Source organism: Pinus tabuliformis, chromosome 2_1, assembly GCF_031772625.1.
Source record: "Pinus tabuliformis cultivar Carrire ecotype Pingquan chromosome 2_1, CPIR1, whole genome shotgun sequence".
Lineage (NCBI taxonomy): Eukaryota > Viridiplantae > Streptophyta > Pinopsida > Pinales > Pinaceae > Pinus > Pinus tabuliformis.
In genome coordinates this window covers 520285850-520311321 of record NC_142299.1, presented here as the reverse complement: position 1 = coordinate 520311321, position 25472 = coordinate 520285850, and the positions used below count along the sequence as shown (strand labels likewise).

The window sequence follows — 25472 nt, the reverse complement described above, 5'->3', positions numbered from 1 at the left end:
CTGATGCTACCCCCAAATCAACACAAAAAACCTTCCTCCTCCACCAAATCATCCTTCCATTATGATTCAACAAACTTCAGTAGTCTCTTCGTATCCAGCAGCAACCCAAAATTTCGGCCCCCAACAACTCCAAAATTTCAGCTCAGCTATAGTTCTTCAACTTCGACCCTTCCAGCAACTTCGCACGTGTGAGATAAGGAGAGATAATTTTGACTTCTTATGCTTGATAAAGACCTTCTTCTTCACTAGGTTTTCTTTCTTCCTCCTTGAATTTCGCACCTTTTTCTGTCCCCTGTAACTACAGATCAAACTTGTTGGTAATGTGCCTCAAATGAGGTCAAGTTGTTGCTTTTATATAGTAGATTTTGCCCCTCAATTAAGCCAACTTGGTGGAGTTGGCCTAAATGACCTAATTTACATCAAAATAAATTTCTTCTTTGATAGATGAAGCCCAAGAAGGGTCTTCTACATATTGACAAAGACAAGGACACTTGACATAAACCCTAGAAGCCTACAATGGAGGCTTTGACTTAAAAACAATTGACCCAAGCATGAAACCCATGCTTTAATAAGTCAATTTATTTTATAATATTTTTTTCTTTCTTTTGACAAATACATTACATTATGACTCAAATACAATTATGAAGACCGACACTAGTTACATTTTTCAACACATTGCTCTTGTCCACTTAACTTCACTTCAACCAAGGTGCATGAGGGAGTTACAGAGGGAGCGCGTGACTTTATAGGGATTAGCTCCAAATGAATTCAAAGTAGAGCACCTCCCATTAGACTGCCTCTTAGACCCAAAGGAGCAGCTAGAGATCCATTCGAAGTTTCCTTCTTTTGACCTCAGACACCAAGAGTATCCCTCACTCATACATTCCCCTCGAGATCATATAGCCATAACCCCCCCCCCAATAGTTCCAAAGGACTCCGACAGTGAGCCAGTGCCCTATTCACCCCCTTCACCCTCAGCCTCGTGCGACCTTGACATCATCGGCTTCATCAACCAATCTCTCTCTCTCAATCTCTGTCTCCTAATGGGTTCTTGAGTTGTCCACTTTTCCACTCTTGGAAGAACTCACTCAGTGCTTTGTATCATCTTACCTTTGTCGTGGCTTTATACATATCTTTTGATGTTATACTTATGTAGGTTTCTTTCTTTATATTATTTTCGGCATTTCCTAGGGGTTGTGCTTGCACTCCCAAATTGTATTCATATTGGTTGTACTCTTCAATCCTATTGACCTACTTTTGTGGTCATTAGTCGTACATTAATATAATCATCTTATCTTAGCTTATCTTCAGTTCACTTCACTCCACTGCACTAGAGAGAACCCATGAGGAACTTGAGGAGAGTGCATGACTTAGCTTTAGATCACCTCACTTTTCTTCATTTCAACCAGGGTGCAACAGAGAGTTCAACATGCGCATGCATGAGATCACTTCACTCCACTACACTTCATAGAAGGTGCATGGCTCTTACATAAGTAAGGTGCATGACCTTTGCTTCACTTTGCTTTACTTCATCATGAGTTAGGGAAGGCACATTGCATAAGTTGGGTGCCTCCTTTAGGAGGATCAAAGATCAATAAAGCGAAGGCAAATGGCCATCATTCATAAGAGCTTCTTTGAGATAAATCAGCAACATTTCATCATTGTCTCTTCCCTTCTTATGTTCTTTCTATGTATACTCTATGAAGGGCATGTTATTGTGATCCATCTTGTATTTCGTCTCCATGATGCAACCAGAGTCTCAACCAGTACAAGAACAGATTTTTCCTTTGCTCTGCTTGCATCTTTCCAACTTGTGGATGTAATATTTCATGTTCTATGTGGAGGTGTAGATGGTCTATTACCTCTATTTTGATTTTATTAATCACTTACAGCATATTTGGGAAAATTTCTGACCCGAAATTCTACTGCAGTATCTGATTTATTTCACCTACTTATTTCTCATAATAAGTTATTTACGAAATCCCTTCAACAAACATTACAATAAATTCTACTGCAGTTATCACATAATTACATAGAGAAAATAACAATGATATACAAGAACAAGAACCAATCACATCAACACAGTTGTTTTTGGACAATTGTCCCCGGAAAAACCCAATGTGGGAAAAACGGTGCAGCGGATGAGGGTTTTATTATTCTTCAGCAACAATCGCTTTACAAGGAATGACTTTACAAAGAAACTGAGAGAAAACACCTGAGGCAAGGTTCATCCCTCTCCTGGAAACTTTTTGACACCCTGGAGACCCTTCTCTTCCTTCTACGTCACTTATGCGTCACTCTGCGTGGTTCTACGTCCCTCTGTGTCAGCCAGCATGGGGATTGCGTCTTCCCTCTGCGTTGTCTCTCAATACCCCTGCATCACCTCCTCCTCAGTGACTGACCGTTGCAGATGCCCTCCTCTTCCTCCACCCTACAACTCTCCCTCTGAAATCGATCTCCTTCTCTTTGAGAATCGATTTTCCTTGGGATACTGAGTATCTGCCAGTGTATCTCCAAATGATCCTCAAGTCCTCTCTTATACTTTTCCTGTTGATGAATTAACAGCCGAGATTAAGTCTCTAATCAACGACTAAGATTAAAACAGACATGATCCTCGTCTCTTAGAAGCTTCTCACCCTTATCTTTATTAATACCTCATTAATATTTTTATTTTCCTAAGTTTAGACTTAGGAACCCATTAAAAATATTAATTACTTTAATAACTCCTCATCCGGGTGGAATTTCTCCAAACGATTTTTGGGTCTTGGAGATCTCATGCATTCTAGCCCCTCCACAAAATTTCGGAGCTAGAGCACATCCGATGCTACCCAAAATCAACAATACTTTCCTCTCTTTTTCTCTCATATTTTGCTGATTGTAGGTTGAAATTCTCCCATAAATTTTCAATCAGCAATCTTCTTAATCATTGGTTGTCCAATTGCATCAAGGATACACCAGTATGTGCTGATTTCTTATACGAAAGCGCAGATTTTTAGATGATTTTCAGAAAATGAGAACTAGGGATGCCCCCAAAGTTTGGAAAAGCACTAATCCAAATGGTAAGGCAATTAACTAGTGACCTTTGAGCTGCCCGCCTAGTAGTTACCATTTAATATTTCTTGTTGCAGGTCTCAAGATTACTGTTGTTTCTGGGATGTCAGTTTGAGTTCTAGGAAGACCCTAAAGGAAGAACAGAAATTGAGTATGCTTGGATTCTTGGTGCAACCACAAACAATGAAGCAAAATCCCTTACAGCCTCACCATCGTCAAAAACTCTAGATCTATAAAAGTCCTAGTAATTGGAGGCTCCATGGTTATTCTTAGAGCTTAACGCCATCAAACACTTCCAATTTCCCTCTTTCCAAAGTCTGCCAATAAATTATTGTTATAGCAATGTAATTCACTTCACTTCTATTGAATGGTATCATATCCCCCACACACTAAACTCAAAAGTGGATTCAAAAGCAAATCAAGGGTGCTCACTCAGTGAGGGCATTCTTACTATAAAAGAGGGGGGCAGGCTATCTACATGTCTCCCCCACATTCAATGTCATTAAGGTGATATTATTACTCCCACACATGCGTCTCAGCATGAAATCATTGGCAATGGCCTCCATTAATCGTCATCACCTAACCCAGAGATTACTGAGCCTCCTCCCACACCATTGTTAATAGGGGTACAGAGAACACAATTATTCTCACATGCGGAATGCTTGAGAAGTATGTGAGAATAAAGAGGAGAGGTGCAAAACATAGTAAGTGTTGATTTGGGGTAGCATCGGATGTGCTCTAAGCCTTAAATTTTGCAGGGAGGCTTGGGCACATGCATTCCAAAGAACCCAAAAAATGTTTTGGGAAATTCCACCCAAAAGTGATTTTATTAAAATAATTAATATTTTTAATGGGGTTCCTAAGTCTAAACTTGGGAAAATTAAAATATTAATGGGTATTAATCTAATCAGGGATGTGTTGACCCTGCAACCTACACCTACCTACAAGTCAGTGAGAAAAGCCTTCAACCCCACAAGGTGTGGTTGGTGGCAGGGAAATAAGAGAAGGGGTTGTCACACTAAATCCCCTCTCTCTCCGTTTAAGCTATCTCCTCGGTTAGCTATGGGGGGTGGTCCCTAATATAAAAAACTAAGATAAAAGAATGGAGCTCCTATGCTAAGTTGCTAAGTCTAAAAATCGAATTCTGGCAAGTGGAAATCATTTTCTTCTTCCCTTATGTGCCAAATCCGAATTTTATGATGGAATGACAAGTGTATATGGGTGGTAACCCATATGGGGACAATTTCCCACAAAAATCTCCCCCCAAATATTCTCCAAATCCTCCCAAATCTGCATTAACTTCACAAATTCGAATTTCCAAGTACGCAGTTTTCTGAAGTGAAGTTCTCAAGAGGAAAATCGAATGAGGAGATTTCTTGCAACAGAGGGACAGGGATAATAGCTTTCGGAGAGAGAGAGATTCTCAGCCGGAGAATCATCAGCAGAGAGAGGCAATGAGTGATCCAGTAGCCTTGACGTAGAGGTTGATGCAGGGCCAGAAGGGCCACGCAAAAGCAGCACAGAGGGAGAGTCGAAAGTCAGAGCAAAGGGTCAGTTTCAGCAGCCAAAAGCTAGGGTGTGAGACTGGGAAGCTGAGAGCAGTGACTCTGGGCTACTGATCGATTCCCCAATTGGGTGATGTTGTGCCTGAGAGGGTTGACGTTGGGGCAGCGTAGAGGCAACGCAAAGATAGCACAGTCCCAGCCAGGGGCACCTCATCCAGCAACCAGAACAGCCGAGACTTTTTCTCAGTGATTGTGTGAGGTAAACTCACGAAGCTTCTGCTAGTATTTCTCTCTATAACTGAATAAACCCTCGGAGTTGCTGCACCGGTTTTCCCGCATTGGGTTTTTTCGGGGACTGTTCTCTAAAAATAGATGTGACCTATGTGTTTTTATTTTTCTTGCTCAGTTTCTATGTTTCAGAATCATATTTAATTATTGTACGCTGCTTTGGTAATTTACTTCAATGTTTCAAGAAGAAATCTAAAATAAGCTTGTAATGTAATTTACAATCTAGGAGAAGTAGATTCAACTAGTTGCAATAGGATTCCTAAGATTGTTAGATCTAGGAAATTTCACATGGTATTGGAGTTGTTGATGTGAAACAGAGAAGCGCAGATCTAGCATTGAAGCATGGGCCAACTTGCTGCAGCAAGCAACAGTTTGAATCCCCTGAGGGATTGGGTAGTTCTACCCAGGAGGGCTATATTTCAATGTTCCACCAAGACTCTGGGACAAAGAGACGCGGGTGCAGGGAGACGCACAAGGGGGACGTGTGGGAGTACCCTCAAATTTTAGGGAAATTTAGGGGGGACGAGGGTCGTCAGAGTATATAATTTTTTTCTTTTTTAATATATATATATATATTTCAAATTCATATTCATATTCAATAATGAAAGCATAAATACAATGATACATACATAATTGAATTAAATAATGAAATACATTGATCTATACTCATTATCCCCTACTAATACATACATGATTCGTCCATAGACTACGAGATTCAATAATGAAATATTCTAATCCATAATCATCATTCATTATTCACCATTCCAGAATCTACATTGATTTAAAACTTAAATTCATCATTCATCATTCTAGATTCTAAATTGATTTAAAATTAAAATTCATCATTCATCATTCATCATTCTAATATCTAATTAGTACTAAGGAAAATAGAGTATAATAGATACTGAAATCTGAACACTGGAATAGTAAATTGATATAACTAAAACTCAAAAACAATGGAGTGATGAGTTTTAAAGTCACTTTAAAGTACATAAATGGCTTGGTGCTCTTGATTAAATACTAATTCCATACCCTTGTACATGACAAAATGCAATGGAAACATTGCAATCCATCGAATCCTGAATTCCTGGAAAAGCTGTAAACTCTGCTGGATTTTGAGTAAGATCTAAAATTCTACTTTCTCCATATGAAATCCAATGAGGTCAGAACCACTCTTAAACATCCTAAGTCATCTCACGGTAATGTTAAAAACTTAAGTAAAAGGATGAAAATGAAAGATAAAGGAGAATGTCACTTTTACTTTAAGAATTTAACATTACCATGAATTGCATGGCATTAGTAGGGCAATATGGTCAAATACCAGGTTTCCCCTGCCATAAATCATTGTTTACAAGCAAATTTAAGGGAGGGCGCATAGCCCATTTTGAGGGGGGACGCCCAAGGGTCCCCCTTTTGGGGAGTCGCATCCCCCACATTGGGGAAACGTCTCCCCGTCCCGAGTGCATGGGGTGCGAGGGATGCACGCACCTGACCCTGGGGGACACATCCCCATGGAACACTGCTATATTTTCATGGGTATCTCTCTCTGAGTGAGCCGACAAAGAGGTAAGACTGCTAGATCGAAAACTAGCCAAGGCAGAAGGAGCTACGCATAGCCATGCAGAGCTAGAGGGACGCAGTTGTCTGCGAGCTGAGTGTTGGGCAGAAAAGTCGTCAGAAGGAAGAAGCAGATTGCATAGTGAGGGAATACTTCCTCAATGGTTTCTTGCCGAGAAAATCAGTATTTCTCATTTGTTGAGCAGCAGAGGAGCAGCAGACTTACCAACTGCATCAGGGAGTACGTAAGCCAGCCTAGAAGCTACACAGTAGGGAGAAAGAGGGAGTTGTTCGACATTTTTCAGAAGATATGGCAACCAGTGGCTTGAGGGATCAAGATAGGTTGGACAGGGCTTCCAACTATGCCATCTGGAAGGCTATAATGTCTTTCCTTCTAGATGAGCATGCCCTCAAGACGTATGTTGATAATGTCGTAGCTAAACCTGTGAATGCAGATCTGCTAAACAAGTACAACGCTGAGATGTCAAAGGCCAAGAGGATGATCCTGGATGGAGTCAAGGATCTCGTAGTGCGCCACGTCGCTAGCAAAGGGACTGCTAAGGAGATGTGGGATGCCTTGGCCACATTATATCAGGTATCTTTCGAGCAGCAGAAGATGTACTTAGAGCAAAACATGAGATCTGCTCAAATGGAGAAGGGAGAACGTGTGGATCCATTCCTCAAAAAACTGAAGGAGACTCGTGATGAGTTTTCGGTTGCGTGGCATAAACCTCAAGATTCAGAGTTAGTGAGACTGGCTCTAAATTTCGTCTCAGATGAATGGCAAATCTTTGTCCATAGTATCTTGGGCAAAGCAGCGTTTCCAAATTGAGACGAGATGTGGGCAGCTCTGAAACAAGAAGAGCTAAGGAGAGACTTGCTCAAGTTCAAACTTGACGGTAGCAGCAGCAGAAATAGAGGGTCGAAGCCCAAAGTAGAGGAGGAGGACAACACAGCCCTTGCATCGTGTTCGAATTTCTAAGTCTAACTATTAGAAATCCTTCATGTACTTTCTGATTTATTTTTGCCTACTTGTTCTGTTTAATTAACAAGTTATTTACCATGTAAATACTGAAAATAAATACAAGTACATCGTCAACACATTACAGCTCATCAACTAAAGGAAAAACAAGCACACAAGTAACACCGTTGTTTTTGGACCAATGTCCCCGGAAAAACCCAACTGTTAGGATATTCCGACACATAGGAAATAGTTAAGTATAACTTGGTCTAGTGTAAAGTTAGGTAAAGTGTGTTTCTTTACTATGCACTTTTGAAACTTACAATCTAACGGTCACGATGTGTTCTACACATGAAGTGATCCGACGGTTCATTCTCTCCTCGGTATTACCGACACTTGATCCATGGCTTAACACACGATTGGTCCATGATCTCTATTTAAAGAACATGGAGGGTCATTTGTAGCGTAATCGTTCATGAGAGAAGCTTATGTAAATTTTCATTCTTTTATCAATAAATTGCCTGAATTGGCCGCGCTGGCTCAAGCCGTGGACTGTTTCCCTCTTTGAGGGTTTTAACCACGTCAAGAATACTGGTGTATTCATCTGTAATCTATTTGTGAGCGGTGTCCTTTGGTGTTGTCTGAGGAACTTACCCTGTAAATTCCTACATGGTATCGGAGCTATTTGAGGGCCGCATCCATTGGTGATCCAAATCTGAAGCCAGTACAGCTGCATCCGACTGGCGTTTCCTAGATCTACTGTTTCTGACTGCTTTCGGGATGAGAGGACTTCTCTATTGTCTTAGGAGCATCTGTTCCAGTGAGGAACCCCTTTCATTTCACGCGAAAAGGTTTTCAGTAGCCCTAGCTACATCATTTTTAAGATCTGGAGGTATACAGTCTTTATTTGCAGCTCTAGTTATTCATCTCTCTGTTTATTTCGGCTTATTTAGCTCTCTGTTTTTTATTACCGGATCTATACCTTTCATTTTTGCGTATTCTCTTTGCCCGCAACTCTGTGCGATCTAGGCAAATCAGAAACAGAAAAGAAGGATTTTTCTCATGCGTATGCTCTTTTCAGCCGCGTCATAATGTGACCTTGAAAAATCAGAAACATTGGGGAAAATATTTAGTTTCCGGCTAAAGCTAACTTCAAGCCGTAAAGTTTGTTTTTTTTTGTATGTCCGTGTTGAGTTTTGTGGTTTTTGTTTTGTAGGCAAAAAAGAGCTTTTTCAAGTAAGCACGCACCCCAAAGCTTTAGTGACTAAAAAAATAACCTTCCTCTTTTCCAAAAATTACTAACGTTTTAAACTAGATCACTTGGTCCAAAGTTACTTTATGAGAATAGAGGTCTTCAGTTCAAGTCGTTCTTTTTGTTGAGTTACTTTTTCAAAAAACACATGTAACTTATGTTTTAAAGTTACTTTATGTAAAAGTGTTCTCACCCATTATAAAAAGTGAGTCACTTATAATTCTAAAGTCTCTTTATCTTTTATTTAAGTTACAATTTAGTGGGTAGCTCATAAAGTACCATTGTAAAAGTGACTTTCACTTATTTATAGAAGTGAGTCACACAAAATCTTTTTTTTAAAGTGAGCTAATTAAATTAAGATTGGAAAGGGGGGAATTTTTTTTTAAATATAACATTATCATTCGTTTCCACACATTCACGTACTTCATTGGCATCTTCAACAACTTTTTTTCAAAAAGCCATAACTTCTTCATCCGGAAACCGTTTTCAGAGCCATTTTTTTAATCAACCTAATTTTTCGAGATCTTTCCATTGGAATACTTAGTTTCAGCATCTACAGCTTCAATTTCTGTTAATTGAAGCTGTAGATGCTGAAACTACAGCTCCAAGTTATTCTTGACAGCACCAACTACTTCCAATGGTGGTCCTACATTGTGGATTAACTTAGAAGTAAAGGTCTTTACAGAATAGCCTCAGGCCAAGAAACCAAACCTCAAGATGAAGATAAGGCAGCGAAATGGGAAAATAGGCAAGATCAAGCACGTGGGTTGATAGGGATGTCTATTTCTCTAGACCTTAGATTCCATATCACAGAACTTGATACTCCTAATGAAGCAATGAAACAGCTCACTAAAGTTTTTGGAATTAAGAATGAAATTAGAGCCCATCAACTCGAAAATGAGTTTCTTACATTGAACCCCAATAATTTTTCTTCCATTGAAGATTTTTTGTCCAAGTTCAAGACCCTTAGACTTCTCTTGGAAGGTGTTAAGGTTAAGAAAGAAGATGGTAGCCTTATCTATTCCATTCTTACTAAGTTGGGACCAGCCTACTCTGTGTTTGTTTCCACCTTCCATTCTATTAGAGAAGCCTTTATTTCTCAAGGACAAGACTACAAGTCCCCCTTTTTTGATGCCTTTTGTGATTCTTTAATAAGAGAACAAGAAAATCTTATATATCTTGGTCTTCTTAATCTTGGAAACTCTTCTAAGAAAGCCTTTGCTCCCCAGCAGCAACCAAATTCAAAGAATCCTAAGAAGCAGTATCCTAAAAAGAATGGTCCTAAACCAAACAAGGGTCCTAAGCAATTTTAGTCTCAAAATGAAAAATCATTTCAACAAAATGATAAGGCAAATAAAAACAAAGGGAAGAAGACTAATAGACATTGCCATTTTTGTCATCGAGATGGCCACTTAGAATCCAAATGCTTTAAGAAGATGGAAGCCTTGGAAGCAGCAATGAAGAAGCATAACATCCATTTGAAGCACTCTTCAACTTCAACTTCATCTTCAGGAATACACTTTCTGCATGTGCTTGTCAAGCATCTCGATCTGGTTATGCACTAAATGTATCTTCTTCTTCTCATTCTCATGAGTGGCTCATTGATTCTGGAGCTTCTTATCACATGGTTTTCTTCTTTAAATGATTGTAACACCAAAAATATATATGTTGGTGATGATAGATCTCTTAGTGTTGTAGGGACTGGAACTGTTCATCTAGACAATGGTCAATTTAATGATGTATTATGTGTTCCAACCTTATCCTGCAACCTTCTATCTATATATCAGATAACTCATTCAGGTGAAGGTAAAATCGTTGAATTTTCACCTCACGATGTTGTAATTAAGGACCTAAGAGATCCTAGATAGATTTTAGCTACTGGCATTGCTGATGATTCTACAAGGTTGTATAAGTTTAACAACTTTGGGTCATCAAATCTTCCCTTGGTATTTGTTGCTCATAATGATGAAGTGAGAAAACTTTGGCATTAGTGATTTGGTCACTTAAATTATCACTCCCTTTAGAATCTATGTAAATAAAATATGGTGACAGGTCTTCCAATGGTATCTTGCAAAGATGGTGTTTGTTTCGGATGTGTATTCGGAAAACATCATCGGGATAGTTTTGAAAAACGTGCCTCTTAGCACGCCTCAGCCCCTTTACAGCTTGTGCATAGTGATTTATGTGATGGGCAAGATCCTTGAGGAGCCCACCTCTTGAATCATCACCTTGCTACAGGAGCCCATGATCAATAGTAGCGGGATAGAGGAGTTTTTAGTTGGTGCCATGGAGTGTCGATTTGAGAGATGCAGTGGTTACTAGCGCCAAAATGTGAGCAGTGCAGACCAGAGAGGTAGCAGTGCAAGGAGGCACAGTGCAGAGCTTCAGCAGCACAATGGCTTCAGAAGAGAGCATGGAACTAGCAGCACTCAATATTTCAGCATTGAGGTGTATCCACTAGATGCTTGTTGAGTTTTGGGTGTTTTCAGTTGCTTCTCTTAGCAACTAAGTTGCAATACGGATGCAGTGGTAGAAGTGGCAGTGCTAGAAGCATAACAGATGCAGCGTTTGAGAGGGAATTGTAGTACAGATGTAGCATCGGCAATGGCAGTGTCAAAGGCAACAGTACAGTATCAGCAGCAACGCAGTAGTTGGTGGACAGCATGTCAAAGATCAACAGTGCAGAGGATGATGCTTTAGAGTCAGAGCAGTGTGCAGTAGTAGTGTATTGCTAGAGCACATTCCTCGCTAAGAGGGAGTGTTGATTTGGGGTAGCATCGGATGTGCTCTAAGCCTCAAATTTTGCAGGGAGGCTTGGGCACATGCATTCCAAAGAACCCAGAAAGCATTTTGGGAAATTCCACCCATAAGTGATTTTATTAAAATAATTAATATTTTTAATGGGGTTCCTAAGTCTAAACTTAGAAAAATTAAAATATTAATGGGTATTAATCTAATCAAGGGTGAAACTTCTAGAAAAATACACGGATCAAGCCAAAATGATCTGACCCTTTGATTATGATTTAATCTAGGTCGTTGGTTGTCCAACAAGAAGATATAAGAAGGGACTTGATGTTGATTTTTGATAACATCGGATGTGCTCTAGCCTTGAAATTTGGTGGAGAGGATAAGGCACATAAGATCTCCAAGACCCATAAATCGTTGGGAGAAATTCCACCCGAATGAAAAGTTACTAAAACAATTAATATTTTTTAATGGGTTCTTAAGTCTAAACTTAGGAAAATTAAAATATTAATAGGTATTAATAAAGGTGAGGGTGAGAAGCTTCTAAGAGACGAGAATCAAGTCTGTTTTAATCTTAGCCGTTGATTAGAGACTTAATCTCGGTCGTTGATTCATCAACAGGAAAAGTATAAGAGAAGACTCGAGGATCATTTGGAGACACACCGATAGATACTCAGTATCTCAAAGAAAATCGATTCTCAAAGAGAAGGAGATCGATTTCAAAGGGAGAGTTGTAGGGTGGAGTAAGAGGAGGGCATCAGCAGCAATCAGTGATTCAGGAGGAGGTGACGCAGGGAAATAGAGAGACAGCGCAAAGGGAGATGCAGTCCAGGGGAGACGCAACAATCACGCAGGGTTGACGTAGAGCCACGTTGATCCACACAGGGCTGACGCAGAGCCACGCTGATCCACGCAAAGTGACACAGAAGTGGGAGAAGGGTCTCCAAGGTGTTCGAAAGTTTCCAAGGGAAAGTCTCAGGTGTTTTCTCTCAGTTTCTCTGTAAAATCATTCCTTGTAAAAGCGATTGTTGTTGAAGATTAATAAAACCCTCATCTGTTGCACCGGTTTTCCCACATTGGGTTTTTCCGGGGACAATTGTCCAAAAACAACTGTGTTGATGTGATTGGTTCTTGTGTATGGATTTTCTCTGTGTAATTATGTGATAAATGCAGTAGAATTTATTTTAATATTTGCTGAAGGGATTTCGTAAATAACTTATTGTGAAGAATAAGTAGGTGAAATAAATCAGTAGTTGCAGTAGAATTTCAGATTAGAAATTCTCACACTCGAGGGTCATTTGAAAGACAGAGAAATTGAGAAAATCGATTCTCTGAAGTGCGAAGTTCTCAAAAGGAAAATCGATTGAGGAGATTTCTTGCAGCAGAGGGGCAGGGATAGCATCTTCCGGAGAGAGAGATTCTCAACAAGAGAATCATCAGCAGAGAGAGGCAGTGAGTGATCCAGTGGCCTTGACGTAGAGGCTAACACATGGCCAGAAGGGCCACGTAGAAGCAGCGCAGAGGGAGAGAGAGAAAGTCGATAGTTAGAGCAGAGGGTCAGTTTCAGCAGTCGGAAGTCGAGGTGTGAGACTGGGAGGCTGAGAGTAGTGACTCTGGGCTACTGATCGATTCCCAATTGGGTGACGCTGTGCTTGAGAGGGTTGACATTGGGACAGCATAGAGGCAGCACAGAGATAGCACGATGCCTACCAGGGGCACCTCATCCAGCAGCCGGAACAGCCAAGACTTTTTCTCAGTGGTTGTGTGAGGTAAACTCACAAAGCTTCTACTAGTATTTCTTTCTGTAACTGAATAACCCTGTGAGGTATTCAGTGGTGTATTCAGAATTTTCTACTGCATAATAATAATAAACTCTCAGAGCTGTTGCACCGGTTTTCCCGCATTGGGTTTTTTCGGGGTCTATTGTCCAAAAATAATTGTGTCCTATGTGTTTCTATTTTCCTTGCTCAGTTTCTATGTTTCATAATCATATTTACTTGGTGTAGGTTGGTTCAGTAATTTACTTCAATGTTTCAAGAAGAAATTTGAAGTAAGCTTGTAATGTGATTTACAATCTAGGAGAAGTAGATTCCACTGGTTGCAGTAGGATTCCTGAGATTGTTAGATCTAGGAATTTTCACAGTAGGCAAGTTTGGGGTGGCTTTGGTTGTGCATCCAAGTCTAGATATTTGTGCTAGGTGTCTTCTCTCCTAGTGAAGGCATCCAATTATGGTGCATTGCAATTTGTCATTACCATAGTTGATGTTGCATTATTTATGATCTAAAGGAGATTCCAAAGCATATTTGTGGGGGAGCGTCCCCCACCCTCAAACCCGCTCCCGAATCGCGCTCCGGGCAGGAGCGGCTCCAGAGCGCCTCGAGAGCGTGCTTTCGAAATCGCTCCCAGATGGGAGCAATTTTCGGGAGCGCGCTCCCTTAAAAAAATTTGCGCTCCTTGCCATTTTCAGGAGCGCATAAGGGAGCAATCGCTCCCGGAGCGATTTTTTAAGCCCGGGAACGATCAGGGAGCGATCGCTCCGGGAGCGATTCGCGCGGCGACGGGAGCAGTTAGGCGGAAAAAAAATTTCGCGGACGTAAAAAAAAATTGTTTTAAAAGCCTAAAGGGCATAAAAAATTTTCATTATCAAACCATTGAGCAAGAGCTTGGCAAAGAGCAAGAGCAAAGGAGCAAGCAGCAAGTGCTAAGGAGCGAGGAGCGAGGAGCAAGCCTGCAGAGGTAAGTAACTTAGTAATTTAGTGATTCTAGTTAGTTTAATTTAGTTAGGTAGTAATTTAGTTAATTTAATTTAGTTTATTGAGTTTAAAAATTATGAATTTGAATGAAATTAATAAATTAAATTAATTAATCCCAATAAATTAAATTAATTTGCAGATTCTTGAATCAAAACCCTACAAACATCAAACACCATGGACCTGGCTATATTTCTGGGCATTTTCCTCTTCCTGGTCCCTTTTATGGTTATTATGGTGCTGGAGAGTAGGAAACGGAGGGGCCAAACTGAAGAGGGGGATGAAGAAGCTGGAGAAAGTCAAATTGGTGAAAACCCCGGTGAGGAGCTGGAGGAGGGTGAACATGACTCTCAAAAAACTAAACAAGACCAAACTCCATTGTGGAAATATGTTAACAGGGTTGAAACAGGGAGAGGGGTGGAACCACTAAATTTCATTGCCACCATTGCAACACTGATTACACAGGTTCATACACCCGTGCTAGAAGACACCACTGCGGGAAAAGGCCATGGGATGGAGACAAACAAATAAGAATCAAAACTTGTACAGCGGCGTCAGCAGCGGATAGAGCCAAATACATAAGGGAAGAGGAGGAAGCCCAATACAGATCAAAAAAATCAAGGGGTTTCTTTGAACCAAGTTCACAATCACAAAGAACTCCTTCAGCATCCTCCCAAGGCAGTGGATATGGAGGCACAGGGTCATCATCTTTAAGGCGTAGAACCATATCAGATTTCCTTGATGAGGGGTGTAGGAATGATGTGGATTCAAAGGTTTACAGGTTTCTCTATGCATGTGGGATACCATTCAATGTTCTTCGCTCACCTTATTGGCACGAAATGGTTTCTGCCATAAATGATGCCCCTAAAGGATACAAGAGCCCTGGGTATGACAAGGCAAGAACCGTTGGCCTTGATCATGAAAAAGCAAAAATATCACATTCTTTGAATAGAATGACAAGTTCTTGGACTGACCATGGGGTGTCCATTGCAATGTTGCACGAAGCGGGAGCGAAGCGGAAGCGGAAGCGGAAGCGTGGAAGCGTCATTTTCCAAAAATCTAGGAAGCGAAGCGTCCGCGGAAGCGTCTGCTATATATATATTTTTTTATATTTTTTTGCATTTATACTCAAAACAAACATTCCAAATACCAAATTAATTGTAGAAGACATGAAAACATGCATATTTTTGCATAAATCAAGATAGATATAACATCCATTGTACATTAATGATCTAGAATCTAGATTCTTCTCCTCTTGTCTAGCCTTTGCCTCTACCTCGATTGTCTAGGGATATTAGTCAACATTGCCCAATTTTGATCAAACTACCTAATTCAAGACTTAAAATATGGTAGAAAAAGCTTAACATGTTTGATCGATGATTTTGACTTGATTGAAAGGTAATTTTTTGCTAAGGGTGTGCCGCGTGACAAAGGAGTTCAACAATTAACACCACCAACACCAGGGTACATATAGGGCTTGGTGCTCTTGATTAAATGCTAATCGCATACCTTCATACTTGATATAATCTAATGAAATGCCACAATCCCATTGATCCTGAATACCTGAAAACTGTTAAGTCTGCTGAATTTTGAATAGGATATGAAATTCTATTTTCTCCATATGAAGTCCAATGAGGCTGGAACCACTCTCAAACATTTTGAGTCATTTCATGGTAATGTTAAAAATTTAAGTAAAAGGATGAAAATGAAAAATAAAGGAGAATGTCACTTTTACTTTAAGAATTTAACATTACCATGAGGGAGCATCTGCTATATTTATATTTTTTTTTGCTTTCATTTGTCACCCTAACCCAAGGTGGACCCACCCCCAACAAGCAAACTCACCTAAAATTTAAAAAAAAATTGAAAAAAAAAACGATTTTCTAAATGCTTTTCCGGAAGCTTTTCTGGAAGCTTTTCTGGAAGCGTCCTGGAAGCGTCTGGGAAGCGTCTAGGAAGCGCCTGGGAAGCGTCTGGGAAGCGTCTGGGAAGCGCCGTACGAAGCGCGCTTCGGCGCTTCGGAAGCGCCAACGCTTCCAAATTTCCAGGAAGCGTCTAAAAATTTCGGAAGCGCGCTTCCGGCCAAGCTTCCTAGGCGCTTCCGTACGGGACGCGCTTCGGGGCTTGGAACCGGGGGGGGGGGGGCGCTTCGTGCAACTATGGTCCATTGTATCTGATGGATGGACAAATGTAAAAGGCAAGCCATTGATAAGTGTTCTTGCTGTGTCTGTTAGTGGTCCCATCTTTCTAGCTGCACATGATTACTCAGACAAGTTCAAGACCGCCATCAACATTGCAGAAGCATTACTTGAAACAATTGAGCGTATTGGCCCATACATTGTCATCCAAGTCATCACTGATAATGCTCCTAATTGTAAGGCAGCGAGAGCAATTATTGAGGATAAATACCCCAACATATTTTGGTCTAGATGTTTGGTTCACACATTGAACCTTCTGTTGCATGATATTATCAACAACAAAAATGAACAATACCAATGGATTGGTGATTTGTACAAGAAAGGCAAACAAATGATAAAATTTATTACAAATCATAGCAATACCCATGGCCTTTTCCGCAGTCACTTGAGATTGGAGTTGTTGAGATTGCGAAGACCAGATTTGGTAGCTATTACCTCACCTTCAAGCGCCTTTTGAAGGTAAGAAAGGCATTAGCTAGCATGGTATCAAGTCCACATTGGCAGGTATTAAAGGAAAGGGCTACAAATGTAGCTGACATGGCAGGTTTTGAAATGGTGGAGGAGGCCGCTCTTGATGGGCAGTTTTGGACAAGTGTGAGGCAGGTATTGGATTTCACCAAGCCAATTTATCACATGATTCGATTTGCAGATACAGACAAACCAGTGATTGGCGAGGTGTATGAGCAAATGGATACCATGTTGGGGGAAATAAAAGACATTGTTCATAATAGAGATCCCAACTTGTACAAACTGATTCATGATTGTGTGTGTGAACTGTGGAATAGGCTTAATCTTCCACTACATTTCTTGGCGTATATCCTTAAGCCAAAATACTACTCTACATCTTGGTTGGGCCAACCTGCAGCAGGGGGTGGGGTTAGGACCAAACCCCATTTAGATCCAGAGGTAACTAAAGGATATTTGGAAGCATTAGAAAAGTTGGTACCTGACAGGGAGGAATGTGCCGCTGTGCGCTTTGAAATAGGCAGATACTTCAGTGGCACTGGTTTGTATGGTAACTTCCATGCAATGGACGACAGAGATAGATTTGATACTCTCACATGGTGAGAAACATATGGCGGGCATGGACTTTTGCCAAAATTGGCAAAAAAAGTTCTTTCACAGGTTGTAAATACTTCTTCTGCATAGAGGTGTTGGAGCACCTACAGCTACATACATAATGTGAAAAGAAACAGACTCAAACGAAAACCGAGCAGAAAGCTTGGTTTATGTGCACTACAACTTGAGGTTGTTGAGTCATTACTGTGATCAGGCTTATGAGGATCCCACATATAAAATTTGGGACAATCAACCAGAGGATGACAATTTGGAGGATGGCATTGTACATATTGAAGAACTGGAAGAGGAACTTGTAAGGGATGAAGATGAAGCAGCTGCAGCAGCCATGCCACCTCCACCTCCACCTCCACCATCCAGTAGCAGTGCTCGAGGTCCGAGTCTTGTTCCTTTGCTGTCGCCACCTCCATCTACACCCTCACGTGGAGGTTCTAGTTCTGGTCGTCGGTCTGTGCGGGAGACTCCTAGAAGACCACCACGACCTGCTTATACTCTTGGAGACTCTCGTGGCAAGGGCCACATGTAGATTCTGATTTACAGTTTACTTGTCTTTTTTAGTTTCTATTAGACTTTAGTTTTCATAACTATTGAGTTTTGAGTCCTTGACTCTTGACTCTTGACTCTTTCATATCATAATGATATTTTTTGTAAACAATATATCACTGTGACAATGAAAATTTGAAGTTTGAAGTTGGGCCTTGGCAATTATAACTCATTGGTAATGATGTGAATTATGAATATGATGCTTCGTGAAAGACTAAAGTTGTTTCATTTAATTTCATTATTCATGTTTCATTTTATAAATTTATAACATTTCATATCATGTTAACAGTTAGAAGTTAGGATTTAGAAATATCTTAGATATTACTTCTTGTAATGGTTAAACTTAGCTTACAATTACAACTTTGGTGATCAATGATGATAAATGTTATTGAATTTTCAATTTTGAAAGCTTGAAGTTGAAACTTTAAGATTCAATTTGATGAATCATGATTCATGAGACTCAATATGTTGCAGTTGTAATATGTATTTTACTAACTTGTGGACATGGTTGATGACGATTATAATTTCTAGATGATTGATGTGATATGGTTCAATGATCAATCTATATTTTTTTATGTTTTTTATGTCTAATTCATCATTCTACATGTTTTTGTTGACATTTATGTATCAAAAATTAAAAAATATAAAAAATATATATATTTTTAAAAAATCGCTCCTGGATTCGCTCCCAAACCGGGAGCTTCTGAAAATGGTCGCTCCCGCTCCCGTTTTCGCTCCCAAGCAACATTGTTCCAAAGGGCTTGAAGCACTGTGAAAGGAATGTAGAGGAGACCCAGTATAGTTGTTGCTTCCTCAACTAAAAAATGGAAATGCTGGAAGGAAGAACTTGAGAGCTAGTCAAGGGAAAAGAAAGGGGTACAAGATCAGTGTGTCATTGAAGCAGGTAAGCACATTCTCAGTTTGAGAGAATAGGAGGTAGAGAATTGAGATATAGACTTTCATAATTGGCCATCAAGGGAAGCAAGTCGAAATGGCCTCTGCCATAGCATCATTCCAATCTCTACTAGGAAGAGTGGTGAAAGGTCTTCACTTTACCCTAGTGATTTTGGCATCTCCCATCCTGAGTATCTTGGACATCTCTGTTGATTCAGCCTCAAGCGCTAGAACTTCTGTGGGTTTTGATGCCATCTACCTGGCACATGCAACAACAGCTTCAGTGAATTGTTCAAACACATCTGTCACCAAGGATATGAAACGAGGAGGAGTAGCACAAGTGGACCAGAACATTGTGCTGCCCACACCAACTTCAGCTAAACTTTTAGTTTTATTTTAAGTTTCTTGTATGTATTGTCACTTTGTGTTTCTTTTACGCCCGTTTATTAGACAATTTACCTGCACACCAGCAGCTAGACATTTTTGGAAGAATGAATGTATGTATTTTTTGGATAAAACCTGTTCACAGGATGAACTAGAACTGTGGCTTCAACACCTGTCACCTACCTCACCTTTTGTAATTCTAGGTGTGCAGTTCAGCCTCAGCCATTTATAGTATAAATCTTTAACCGTTACTGCGAAAAAAATAAAATAAAAAAGAGGTCTATAGAACAAACAAGATAAACTCTGAAGCCATATGACCATCTCAGTGTCTTAATATGAGCACAATATTTTTTCCCATAGCTTGTCATCCTTATGTCCAAGGTTACTTCAAAATTCAATTCACAATGTAGTAGATATTCTAACCAATGGCAGGACTTTCTATCATAACACTAATTTAGAAATTTTGGGCCATAAATATTACAAGACATATCCGCTGTCTAGATATATTTGCCAATCTACACCTGAAAAGAATTTGATTACACACAAACATGAAAACACACCTGGAAAAAGGTACCTTACTAAACTTACATACTACACAGAGAATTACGATGATAATGGAATGCTTTCACCAACCGAAAATGAAAAAATGAACCAAAATGTAGAACTCTGCTTTAATTTTTAATTTCATGATATATTAGCTAAATTTCTGAAATCATAATTTCACGATATGTTAGATAAAATTCTGAAATCACAAGTGTTATATAATAGAACTCAAGAGGAAACGAACCTGGGATGTCTCTTCTTTCTCCTCATATGGAACTTTCTTTCGTTCAACCATGGCCACTTCCCTTAGCTGGAGCAAAAACATCTGACACCTTTACACTCTAATAAAGACTAAAGTCACTAAAAAGAAGTACGAAAAATCTAGGAGAAGCTACTCAAGTCAAACAATAACTTCAACTGTAGAAATCATAATTTCTAATTCTAACCTTTAATTCCTTGAGCTGATCACCTAATGGAGGGAGGCCATCCAAAAGTGTGTGAACCACAACCTCATTGGATAGGGAATTCTTGAAAAATGGGTGTTTCAACAACTTTTTTGCAGACGGTCTCTTTGTAGGATCTTCTACCAAGCAGGTACCTATTATTTCTAGGAAAGACTAGAATTGCAACAGCATAAATTGTTAAATAAGGAGAAGTGCATAATCAAGTAAAGTTTTACTCATGGTATGACAAGCAGACCTTAGAAAGCTTTTTGTGTCTCTCATAGCCATTCGCATGAGTTCCATTTTGCAAATCTATCTTCAAAACCTGGTAGAATATCCATGTTTAGATTCAAAATGAGTGACAGTGAAAAAGGAGACGAGTGTTGTAGCCTCCAACAGTACTGATCAATCTATGTAAGCAGAGGAACATCCACCTTCATAGGAGAATACTTCGTAAATGGAGCATGCCCGTGAGACAACTCCAATGCCGTTATTCCAAAGGACCATATATCAACTCTGATATTGAGAATAGTTGCATAAGAACATAAAACAAAGCAATACAAAGTAAATGCTCCAGGCATGTTTATGCTTGTGTAAATTACTAAATTGTAAAAAATATTATAAAAATTGAAAACTATAAAAAAAAGATCATATGAAAACTATAAAATCTAAGCATGAGATTCTCACTTAGGACCATATGCATGTCGTTCCTTCAATTCTGGCGCAGTCCTGTAAAATAGTTCACTCGGAGAAAGAAATACATAATTATTCACTAAATGATGAATAGGAAATCCTACTAACCAAGATGAAAAAAACCTATTGCACATAAATGTTTCCTACTCTAAATATTATCATAGAAATGCACAACAACTGGTGAGTAAAACTAGAAAGAAAGAATCCAGCACCAGTAAGACGTTCCCCGAAATGTGTTCTTTGTCAACTGTTTATTGCCAATATTATATACGCATGCAGAAATGCCAAAGTCAGCTAATGCAACTGCACCACTTGCATCAACTAAGACGTTTGCAGCCTGTGAGAGTAATATAAGTTAAGTGACATGATATACCACAATAAGACCTCTTTTTAACACAATATTTATCACTCTAGCTATCTGTCTTGCTTTAAGCCTGTAATGGCATACAACGTAACAACTACATTCTGTCTGTATCAGAAAGCAGCACCACTACTACTGTGACAGCAGAAGTAACTAAAATAGCAGCATGAAAATATCATAGGAGGGAAGGTCAAACAACAAAAATAGGGACCAAAAGAACAAAAGTATTGGGGGGCCCTGCACACCCACGTGGATTGCAGCATCATATCCAGAGTAAAGGAAGAAGATGTATCTGGAGAAACTTGTCGATTGTACTATTTCTTAAGTGATAAAATTTGGAAAGAAGAGGGAGAAACCCTGATTCATGCAAAGCAAGAGAAAAAACTTTTATACATGAAAGTAGCCTTTTACAGTACTTGAAATATGATATCATAAATACCTAGGATTAAAACATTAGTACAAAATGATGAGTCCATGAACAGAATCTAACTGCACAATAAGATGTGTTTAGTACAAATTATGCCCTTCATCTTAAAAAGTTTTGTTCTTGAAGCTGAGAAACAAAAATAATAGGGCTCCAAGTGACAGAGAAAAAAGGCTGCAATAATTAAAAAGACATGTTTTTGCCACAATATGGATCCAAAATACACAATATAATAATAATGATAATAATCTAATTTTAAGGTCACAACCAAGCCATACACCAAATTGGTGTATAAGACCCCGTTTAAGGGCAACGGTACCACCACGCAATGGTTTGACTGCTAAAGTCTATGTAGGTGTACATATTCTAACCCCCTCTAGATTTGATATTGTGGCCTCTTACAAGGAAGCACAGATTCTTAACCATTAGGCCCACTTAATAGCCCAAAAATGCAGAAACATGTCTCCAGATCTGAAACTGGTTGGACCGGCTGATACAGTCCAGCCGGTCTGGTTCTGATAACAATGGTATAACACAACTGTAACGACCCATCCTTAAAAACACATACTATATGCTCCTGTATAAAAAAATAAAAAATAAATAAATAACAAAAATATATATATAATAATAAATAAATAAAATGATATTTATAAAATAGAACAAAAATCAAGTATTAATATCGATATTAATTAACCTAAAATTCTAAAGTTTATATTAAAAAGAAAACAAACATAAATGAAGTTCATGGTAAAATACTCAATATTATAAAATTAGAAAAGGGCAAAAGTTATAAAGTGAAATTCTAAGGTTATAAATCTAAGTGCTTCCTATAATCACCTGTACGGGAGGATGACTCACGGCTGGAGGAAGCTGTCACCGCGGGAGTAAGCGGTGGAGTCGTAAGTGTACAGGGCGGCCACTGCTTAGCCCAGGCTATAAAACCGCAGAGATGAGGCTGAGATGTGGGGGGAAAAAATCCGAGAGTGGAGGGAAGGAGAACACCAGGAGCAGAAAATCAGGAGTACAAACCAGAGGAATAAGATTGACCAGTGGAAGAGCTTTAATCGGTCTGAGGTTCTGGGCACGGGGGCAGTGAGCTTCTGCGAGAAGCTTACTAGATTGAGCAGCCATCTGCTCAGTCTGGCTGGGAGGAATTGGTTTCCCGGTAATTGGATCAAAGAAACAGCGGCGTCATCAACTACACCGGAGCAGGCAGCAGTTCAGGTAGGTGTTCAAAATCCCTTACGGTTACTGTATTTCTGTTTTGGTTATTACCGTATTTGAGTTTATGTATTTCTGTTCTGCTTATCACCTTATTTCAGTTAATGTTCTTTACATATGGTATCAGAGCAAATATATGTAAGGTATCTAGTAGGACGAAGTTTTACACTTAAAAGCGACCATCAAAGTCTACAATATTTGTTCACCCAAAGAGACTTAAATGCCAAGCAAAGGCGATGGAGTGAATTCCTAAGTGAATATGACTTCGGAATATCATACATTAAGGGAAAAGAAAATGTAGTAGCCGATGCTTTAAGCAGGAGACCTCGGATATTTTCTCTCATACCCATTAAAGTGGACTTAAGACAATGAGTACTGAATCATCTTATAAAAGACAGCTGGTATTTAAAAGTGAGAGCGGGCCTTGAGGGTAAAAGGGCAAAAGAATCTAAATTTGAGGGATATGAATTAGAAAACGATGGAATCTTATGATTCCATGGAAGGATGTATATTCCTGATGATAAAAATCTTTGAGATACCATCCTCGGGGAAGCCCACAGAGCAGTATATTGTGCTCACCCTGGAGTAGGGAAAATGTATGCGGACACCAAGAAGCTCTTCTTTTGGTCAGGTATGAAGCGCGATATCACTCAATTTGTTGCAAAATGTTTGGAATCTCAGCAAGTAAAGGTAGATCATTGTCACCCAGCGGGCCTCTTACAACCCCACGACATTCCTATGTCTAAATGGAAGACCATTTCTATGGATTTTATCACTGGACTACCTCTTACTTCTCAAAGACACAATGCCATTTTGGTAGTGGTGGATAAATTAACAAAAAGCGCCCATTTCATTCCCGTAAGAGATACTTACGATGTTGTTGACGTAGCTCGAGTATTCATAAATGAAATTATCAGATTTCATGGAGTACCTAAAAAGATTATATCGGATAGAGATTCACGATTCACTTCTAGATTCTGGACTTGCATGCAAACAGCCTTAGGTACTCAGCTAAATTTAAGCACTGCTTACCATCCTGAGACTGATGGGCAAACTGAAAGAGTAAATCAAGTACTTGAAGACATGTTGTGAATGTATGTGATGGATCAGCAATCACACTGGGAAAAGTATTTACCCTTAGTCGAATTCGCATACAACAACAGTTACCACAGTTCGATTGGGATGCCTCCATTTGAAGCTTTATATGGCAGACCTTGCAGAACACCGTTAAGTTGGGACAGGTTAGAAGATCAAGTGTTAATAGGACCAAAATTAATCCATGAAATGGAAGCGCAGGTAAGACAAATTAGACAACGATTAAAGGAAGCACAGGATAGACAAAAGAATTATGCTGATGCTCACCAAATTGATAGGTGGTATGAAGTAGGGGATCAGGTCTTCATCCGCATCAGACCAAATCAAAGTACTATTCGATTTGGAAAAGGGACAAAGTTATCATCCCGATTTATTGGGCCATTTAAAGTCGTGGAAAGAGTGGGACCTATTGCCTATTGTCTTGCCCTGCCACCTCACCTGCATAGAATTCATAATGTATTTCATGTTTCTGTATTAAGACATTATATAGCTGATCTATCTCATAACCTTCAATGGAAGGAATTGCAGGTATCAAACGAGGGAGTCATATCGGTCGAACCTTTACGTATTCTGGAACGTAGGATTCGACAGCTCAGGAACCGCCTGGTGGACCAAGTTAAGGTCCAATGGGACAAGTATAGTCCTGGATCAGCAACTTGGGAAAATACAGAGGACATATGTCAAAGATACCCTAAGCTATGTCAATTTTGAAGAACTTTAAACTATGTTTATTATATATTTTACTCCACTGCAATCAGAGACCCAGAAACATTTTGAATGATTATAGATAAACATGAAATTTTGTGACATAATATATGTTTAACTTCTGTTGGTAAATGGATACCAAAACGATATATGTGGTTCATTTTATTAAATTATAGTTGTCAAAGGAAAGTTAAGACAGTTAAAGGATTTTACTTCTAAATAGAAATTAAGATATTGTAAATCTGTTTTATTTTTACATGTCAATATGATCAATGGAAAAGAAATCAAGAAGTGAATACATTTTAGATGGAAGTCAAAAGACATGCATAAAAAATGGTAAAAATATGTTATACTGTGTGAATAATACATGAGTTATTTTGAATATGCTGATGCACATTTTATGAATGCATGAGTGAGTGTATGATTGCAGATTCAAGTATCCAATTACAGGGATGAGCACGTGATGACAGAACCTCAGAACAATTAAAGCTCCAAGTGATTCTATGATAGGGTGTTAACCCTAAGTTCTACTGGGAGGGGTGGAGGTGTTGCCCACCGTTTATCCTCCGAACCCTGGAGTCATGGGAGGACTGTGCGAGTCATGCTCCCCTAGACGTGTGATGATGACTGTCAGATGCCTACTGGGAATCAGGTCGGTATAGTCGACGTTGTCACCTTAGAGTTTATGAATGGTTAGGTCAGTAAAACTGACGCCATGGCATAATCTGGTAGAGGACGGATAGGATGGGAGCATAAGAGATTAGGAAGGATAGGATGATTT

General features: G+C 39.4%; 1 protein-coding gene across 4 annotated transcripts in view; it reads right to left on the bottom strand.

Annotated features, from left to right (window-relative positions):
- Positions 1-25472, bottom strand: part of LOC149201234 (uncharacterized) — a 243426-nt gene that overhangs the window by 134974 nt on the left and 82980 nt on the right. For all 4 annotated transcript variants that reach the window (XM_089402896.1, XM_089402895.1, XM_089402898.1 and 1 more), the window contains exons 3-8: positions 21098-21222; positions 20880-20921; positions 20627-20708; positions 20449-20517; positions 20196-20366; positions 19994-20059 (exon numbers count right to left, since the gene is read on the bottom strand). In XM_089402896.1, coding sequence (XP_089259022.1) covers positions 19994-20059; positions 20196-20366; positions 20449-20517; positions 20627-20708; positions 20880-20921; positions 21098-21222 — 555 coding nt within the window. The remainder of the gene's footprint in view (positions 1-19993; positions 20060-20195; positions 20367-20448; positions 20518-20626; positions 20709-20879; positions 20922-21097; positions 21223-25472) is intronic.